Consider the following 7,489-nt stretch of genomic DNA (forward strand, 5'->3'; position numbering starts at 1 on the left):
ACAGGGGCGCCTCCGTGTCCATAGCTTGTTTGCCTGTATTGCCATTAGTGGAAGTAGAGTCCGAAGTGTCGGGTTCCTTCAGAGGTGGGTGAGTAGGACTAATTAGCTCCTTCAAGTTGGTATAGCTGCGCTTATTGCGGCGCTTATGGTGGTCACTGGTGGAGGTTCGCCGGAAAAAGGGGAAGAAGAATAGTGAGAAGGGAAGAAGAAAGAACAATGAAGGAATTGAGGAGAAAAGAAGGGAACAAAAGAAGTAAGGGAGAGACGGCGCAGACTAGGTCTGCGTGTAAGAATTTTAGAAACGCGTATCGACGCGTAAGCGTCGCCCACGCGTACGTGGGTTGCGAAAAATAAAAGTGACGCGTATGCGTGGGGTTGAGTCGCGCGTTTTGCACCGTACCCGCATGGGCTCGGCAGAACTCTCTGTTCAAGCCATGCGGGAGCACCATGCCAGCCTCACATCAGCATTGTTTTTGGGGACTGAGCGACACGTACGCGTGGGCAGCATCGCGTGCCCAACACCGTGCCAGCACGAGTCTGGCACAACTTTCTGTCCAGGTCGTGCTGTGGCATGGTCCCAGCACGAATAAGGCACAATTGGAGAATGGGCGTCGACGCGTATGCGTGTGTCACACGTACGCGTGACTTGTGCCCGTGTCCTAAGCCCCGCTTCCGTATAGCCCCAGCACAACTTTCTGTTTGGTCGTGCGGACGCGTCATTCAGGCATCGTTTTAGCATGACGCCTGTCCGCAATCTCACGCGTGCGCGTCAGGCATGCACACGCGTGGCAGGCTTTTGTTTTTGTTTTTTTTATAAAAATAATTCCAAGTAAAAGTAAACATGAAAATTAACACAGGCATACATAAAGTAGAAGGAATAAAAAGGAAGATCATACCATGGTGGGTTGTCTCCCACCTAGCACTTTTCTTTAACGTACTTAAGTTAGATGGTCCATAAGCTTAGTCCTCTTCCCTTGCTGGATCCGTCAAGAGGAAGATCTCCAGCTCCTTGTTGTTCTTCATCTTTTCACCGTGATACAGCTTCAAATGGTGGCCATTGAATTTGAAGAAGGTGGGGCTTGAAGGGTGACTCAAGTAGAAGACCCCATATGGCTCAGCCTTCTCCACCCTATAAGGTCTTTCTCGCCTTGATCTCAACTTGCCTGGCATTAGTCTCAACCTTGAGTTATAGAGGAGGACTAAATTCTCAGCTCTAAACTCTCTTCTCTTGATGTTCTTATCATGCACCGCCTTCACCCTCTCTTTCTAGAGCCTTGAGTTCTCATACGGTTCCAGTCGAAGGCACTCCAACTTCTGTAGTTGCAATTTCCTTTCAATCCTGGCTCCCCCCAATCCTAAGTTGCATTCCTTCACCGCCCAGTAAGCTTTGTATTCCAACTCCACCGGAAGGTGACAAGCCTTTCCGTAGACCAGGCGGAACGGACTCATGCCGATGGGTGTCTTGTAAGCTGTCCGATAAGCCCAAAGCGCATCTCCAAGCCTAGAGATCCAGTCTCTTCTATGAGGCTTGACAATCTTCTCCAGTATGCACTTTATCTTTCTGTTAGACACCTCGGCTTGCCCATTGGTTTGGGGATGGTAAGCCGTCGCCACCTTGTGAATGATGCAATATTTCTTCAGCAAACCTGTCATTCTTCTATTACAAAAATGAGAGCCTTGATCATTCACGATTGCTCGTGGTGATCCAAAGCAACAAATAATATTATTTTGAATAAAAGAAACGACAACGTTAGCATCATCAGTACGGGTAGGAATTGCTTCCACCCATTTAGAAACATAGTCAACAACTAACAAAATGTATAAGAAACCATTGGAGTTTGGAAATGGACCCATGAAGTCAATACCCCAAACATCAAAAATTTCACAAAACAACATAAGTTGTTGGGACATCTTATCCCTTTTGGATATATTTCCAAACCTTTGGCATTGGGGGCAAGAGTCACAGAAAATTAGCATCCTTAAAAAGTGTGGGCCACCAAAATCTGCAGTCCAAAATTTTTCTAGCAGTTCTTTGAGAACCAAAGTGTCCACCACTCTCAGAAGAGTGGCAGACCTCTAAAATTAACTGGAATTCGGATTGTGGCACACACCTTCTAATTATTTGGTCAGCCCCACATCTCCACAAATAAGGGCATCCCATTTGTAGTACTTGGACTCGCTTTTGAGCTTGTCCTTTTGATGCTTAAAAAAATTAGGAGGAAAGGTACGACTAACCAAATAATTAGCTATGGGTGCATACCAAGGAACCACCTTAGATATTGCTTGTAAGCTATCAAGTAGAAATGCATCATTGATAGGAGTGGAGTCACTTTTAATATGTTCTAGGCGACTTAAGTGGTCCGCCACCAAATTCTGGAAACCACTCCTATCTTTGATCTCTAAATCAAACTCTTGCAATAACAATATCCAATGGATTAACCTTGGTTTTGACTCTTTCTTAGCTAACAAATATTTCAAAGCCGCATGGTCTGAATATACTACCACTTTAGTTCCAAGTAAATAAGCTCGGAATTTATCCAAAGCAAAAACAATAGCTAAAAGTTCCTTTTCAGTGGTAGTATAATTAGACTGGGCACCATCTAAACGTTTAGAAGCATAGGCAATAATATATGGGTCTTTACCTTCGCGCTGAGCCAGCGTCGCTCCTACCGCATAGTTGGATACGTCATACATGATCTCGAACGGCCTACTCCAGTCAGGCTCTCTCACAATAGGAGCGTGGGTCAAGGCAATCTTCAGCTTGTCAAATGCCTCCATGCAGTCTTCACTCAACTCAAACTCTATGTCCTTCTGCAATAGTCGGGACAAAGGCAATGCAACCTTACTGAAGTCCTTGATAAAACGCCGGTAGAAACCTGCATGACCAAGAAAGGAACGGACTTCCCTCACGGAGGAGGGGTAAGGTAAATCAGAAATAACATCTACCTTTGCAGGATCAACAGATATACCAGTATTAGAAACAACATGTCCTAGAACAATACCTTGCTTTACCATAAAATGACATTTTTCAAAATTAAGCACAAGATTTGAACTAACACACCTTTCTAATACTCTAGCTAGACTATCCAAACAAAGGTCAAAGGAATCACCATAGACACTAAAGTCATCCATAAAAACTTCTATACAATGCTCAAGAAGATCTGAGAAGATACTCATCATGAACCTTTGAAACGTAGCCGGTGCATTACATAAGCCAAAAGGCATTCTCTTATATGCATACGTTCCAAAGGGCATGTAAAGTTGTTTTCTCCTTATCTTCTGGAGCAATATGGATTTGAAAATAACCAGTATAACCATCTAGAAAATAGTAGTGTGATTTACCTGACAGGCGATCAAACATTTGATCGATGAAAGGAAGTTGGTAGTGATCCTTGCGAGTGGCCTGGTTCAAGCACCTGTAGTCAATGCACACCCTCCAGGAATTTTGCACTCTTGTAGCCATGAGTTCTCCATGCTCATTCTTCACTGTTGTGATGTCAGACTTCTTCGGAATCACCTGTATTGGGCTAACCCATTCACTATCCGAGATTGGATAGATGATGTCGGCTTCGAGCAGTCGGGTCACTTCCTTCTTCACAACTTCTAAAATGGTAGGGTTCAACCGCCTTTGAGGTTGACGGATAGGCCTTGCTCCCTCCTCTAGAAATATGCGGTGCTCACAGACTTGAGGGCTTAAATCTACTATGTCCGCCAAACTCCACCCAATAGCTTTCTTATGTCTTCTCAGCCCACTAAGCAAATGCTCCTCTTGTTGAAAAGTAAGCTCCTTTGCAATAATCACCGGGAGCTTTTGATTGTCCTCAAGATAAGCATACTTGAGGTGAGGTGGAAGGGGCTTCAACTCCATTTTCAGCTCATGGCTTGGCACTTGATCATCCGGAACCATTGGAGGTGGCAAGGTGTTTTCAGTATACTCGGAGGGCTTCCCCATACTTGCACCTTGCTCCATGTTCTTCTCTTATACTGCCTCTTGGTGAAATTCAGCCACAGTATCATCAATAATGTCACACTGGAAGATAGAGTGGTCTTCCGATGGATGCTTCATAGCTTCATCAAGGTTGAAGCTCACTGCTCTTCCATCAATCTAAAATGAATATGTACCCGAGAAGGCATCCAATTTAAACCGCGAAGTCTTCAAAAATGGCCTTCCAAGCAAGATGGATGAAGGTCTTCCTGAGTCATTTGGGGGCATCTCTAGAATATAGAAGTCAATAGGAAACGTCAACCCCTTAATGCTCACCAAGACGTCTTCCGCAATGCCAACCACTGAGATTATGCTCTTATCTGCTAAAACAAAACATGCTACCGACCTTTTCAAGGGTGGGAGATTCAAAGCATCATATACAGATAATGGCATAATACTAACACATGCACCTAAATCACACATGCAGTCAACAAATTGTACACCCCCTATAGTGCAAGTAACCATGCAAGGACCGGGATCACCACATTTCTCCAGTATAGCACCCATCAAAGCAGAAATAGAGCTACCCAAAGGAATAGTTTCTAAATCATGTATCTTATCCTTATTCATGCATAAATCTTTTAGAAACTTAGCATACTTAGGAACCTGGCGAATAGCATAAAAAAGGGGAATAGTTACCTCAACCTTTTTGAAGATCTCCACCATCTTGGGATCTAGCTCCACTTACTTTTTAGTCCTCCTAGCAAGGTGTGGAAAAGGAATGCGAATGGCTTCTCTCACAACATCATCTTCCTTAGATACTCCATTCTTTGGTTGAGCAACTTCTTCTGCAACCGCCTCTTGTACCTCATCCTCTTCTTCAACATCTTCTACCTCAATAATATCTTCAACTTGAATGTCTTCTCTTGAGCTTGGCTCCTCGGGACTCCTCTCTTGCAATGTAGTGCTGGACCTCAAAGTGATGGCATTAATTCCACCCTTAAGATTTGGTCAAGGTTGAGAGGGAAGTGCATTAGAGCTTGAAGATTTATTGTTGGAGGTAGAAGGTAGTTCCATGCGGGTTATAAGGGCTTGAAGAGTGGAGGTAAGACTGGTGAGGCTAGAGGTAAGTGAATTTTGAAGCTCTTTTTGTCCTTGAAGGATAGAACGGAGTGTTTCATCTTGGTTGGAGGAAGAAGAATGGTAGGTCATTTGAGGGGCTTGTGGTTGGTTGTGTTGAGGTGCTTGAGCTTGCCTTTGGTGAGGTGTTCGGTAACTTTGGCCTTGATTTTGCTGTTGGTATGGAGAGTTTTGTTGATACTAGTTCTGCTGATATTTGTTGTTCCACCTTTGATTTCTACCATTGTCTCTGCCTCCTTGGTTGTAGTTGTCTCTCCATCCTTGGTTGGAATTGTCTCTCCATCCTTGGTTGGAATTGTCTTGCCAACCTTGATTGTAGTTACCACCTTGGTTATAATTACCGCCTTGTTGATAGTACCCTTGATTCGGACGGTTGTAATAAGCATTGGTAGCTGCCAAGGTGTTGTCCTCTTGGAGTTGTAGACATTCATCAGTGTAGTGAGAATAGCAAGCGCATATTCCACACACTCTCTAAGGGACCAACTGTTGACAATGTTGTTGTGGAGGAGGCTGAGGTTGTTGCTGATTGAGCTAGAGCTGCTTGAGTATATTGGTCATCTCTCCCAGAGTCTTGGTGAGAGCAGCAGTCTCACTACTAGAGGAAAGTTCCGTAACAGCCTTGGAATGATTATTTTTTTTCCTTGCATTTCGGGTAGACTCAGCTAGATCGGTGATCAGTTGCCACCCTTCTGTCGCTATCTTGTACTTTGTCAGAGAGCCACTACTTGCAGCATCTAAGAGGGTCTTGTCTTGAGGCTTCGTGCCTTGGCAGAAATAGCTAATCAACACCAACTGGTCAATCTTGTGATGGAGACATGAGTCAAGGAGATTCTTGAAGCGTTCCCAATACTCGTAGAGAGTCTCTGATTCGCCTTGGATGATGCAGAAAAGTTCCTTCCTCAATCTATCTGTAACCTCCGTTGGAAAGTACTTGTCCAAAAATTCCCTTCTGAGCAAATTCCAATTAGTAACAACAGCTTCCGGTTGAGTGTAGAACCACTCCTTCGCCTTTCCTTCAAGAGAAAATGGGAAGGCATATAACCACACAGTAGTCTCATCCGCACCATGCCACCTAGTAGTTGAGCAAGCTGTCTGAAAATCTCTAAGGTGCTTGATAGGCTCTTGAGCATGTAAGCCATGGAACTTAGGCAAGAGATTGATCAAAGCGGTCTTCAGTTCAAAATCTGCAGTCAAGTTTGGATGACGTGCTTGATATGGTTGCAATGTAAAGTCCGGAGCTCCTGCTTCCTTGAGAGTAATCCTTCTAGGGTCTGTCATAGTATCTGCACTTAAATCAACAGAAGAGGCGTCAATAGAATCAGTAGAAGAGGGACTAGTTTCTTCCTCAAATGACGCCTCAGACTCAACCTCAAATAAGACTGGTGAATTAGGCAAAACCCCTTCACCACCCTCAGAGGCTAACCGACGCCGAGCTCGCCTAATACATGAAATAGTCTTTTCAATCTCAGGATCAGATGCGGCTAAACTCAGATCCGGTAGTGAATGCGTCATTCAATGAAAGAAACATAGAGCCCATGGTAATATAATATATTAAGAAAATTAAATTATAAAACTACTAATACACAAAAACACACAAAAAAAAATAAAAAATGCAATTATGTAAATATAAAAATATTTACACCAACCAATAATTTAGCACACATGTGCAACTCCGCGGCAACGATGCCAAAAATTGATGGGTGGAAAAATGCCGGTTAAGAATTTTTAAAAATTATATTTTCTGAACTGCGTTGTGAGTACAGTCTCAGCCGATGAAATTTCCACTATCAATTTAAAATATGTCACAATCAAGAATAAATAACCGGGAGTAGAATTCCGGGTCATTTCCCAAAGAGTTGACACAATGATGTTAATTATTGGTCAGAAATTTTCTAAATATTTTTTAAGTTTGAGAACAGAAAAATAAATGGCAAGGAATTTAAGCACTGAATAATAACAAGGGGGTTATGTATTTAATAAAAAGGTCTTGGCTAGAAGTGAAAATTGGAGTTCCTATCCTTGTTGATTTTTTACAAGTATAATAGTAAAAGTTTATTGCTTCCACTTAGTTATCCTCTTGCAGTTGCAGGAAAGTCAAGTAGGTAGCACTAACTCTGATTCACAAGTCCTGGTCACTTCCTATGGAAGGATTAGAGTTAGTGAAATATGAGTTAGCCAGCAATTCCCAATTACAATTGATACTTGAGTATTCCAACTCAAGGGTTTCCAATTAATCAACTCCAAAGCCAAGTTAGAATATCTACTCATTGACATAAATGCCATTTTCACAAACATGTAAAGGGAGTAAATAAAAGACATGGTAATTATAATGAATTAATAAAATCAAAATTGGCACTGACAATTCATTAAAAGGAATTAAACAAGCGATGGAATTAAATATAAAAATAATTCATTGTATTAATA

The 7,489-nt window shown here is 42.6% G+C and overlaps 1 protein-coding gene across 1 annotated transcript; it reads right to left on the reverse strand.

The window, feature by feature from the left end:
- LOC107647119 lies at positions 961-2,778 on the reverse strand. Its single transcript, XM_016351240.1, has 3 exons — positions 2,643-2,778; positions 1,289-1,646; positions 961-1,180 (listed from the first exon to the last, which is right to left on the reverse strand). The coding sequence occupies exons 1-3, from the start codon at positions 2,776-2,778 to the stop codon at positions 961-963; spliced, it is 714 nt and encodes a 237-aa protein (XP_016206726.1).

This window comes from Arachis ipaensis, chromosome B06, assembly GCF_000816755.2.
Source record: "Arachis ipaensis cultivar K30076 chromosome B06, Araip1.1, whole genome shotgun sequence".
NCBI classification, from domain to species: Eukaryota; Viridiplantae; Streptophyta; class Magnoliopsida; order Fabales; family Fabaceae; genus Arachis; species Arachis ipaensis.

What these genes read in the sequence shown, in the direction of transcription:
- LOC107647119 (XM_016351240.1), bottom strand. Translation starts at nt 2,778, where the DNA reads ATGGAGGCATTTGACAAGCTGAAGATTGCCTTGACCCACGCTCCTATT. An exon ending in GACGCTGGCTCAGCGCGAAG is followed by an intron (nt 1,647 to 2,642) that starts GTAAAGACCCAT and finishes GAAGAATGACAG; the next exon opens with GTTTGCTGAAGAAATATTGC. An exon ending in GAGTGCCTTCGACTGGAACC is followed by an intron (nt 1,181 to 1,288) that starts GTATGAGAACTC and finishes CTATAACTCAAG; the next exon opens with GTTGAGACTAATGCCAGGCA.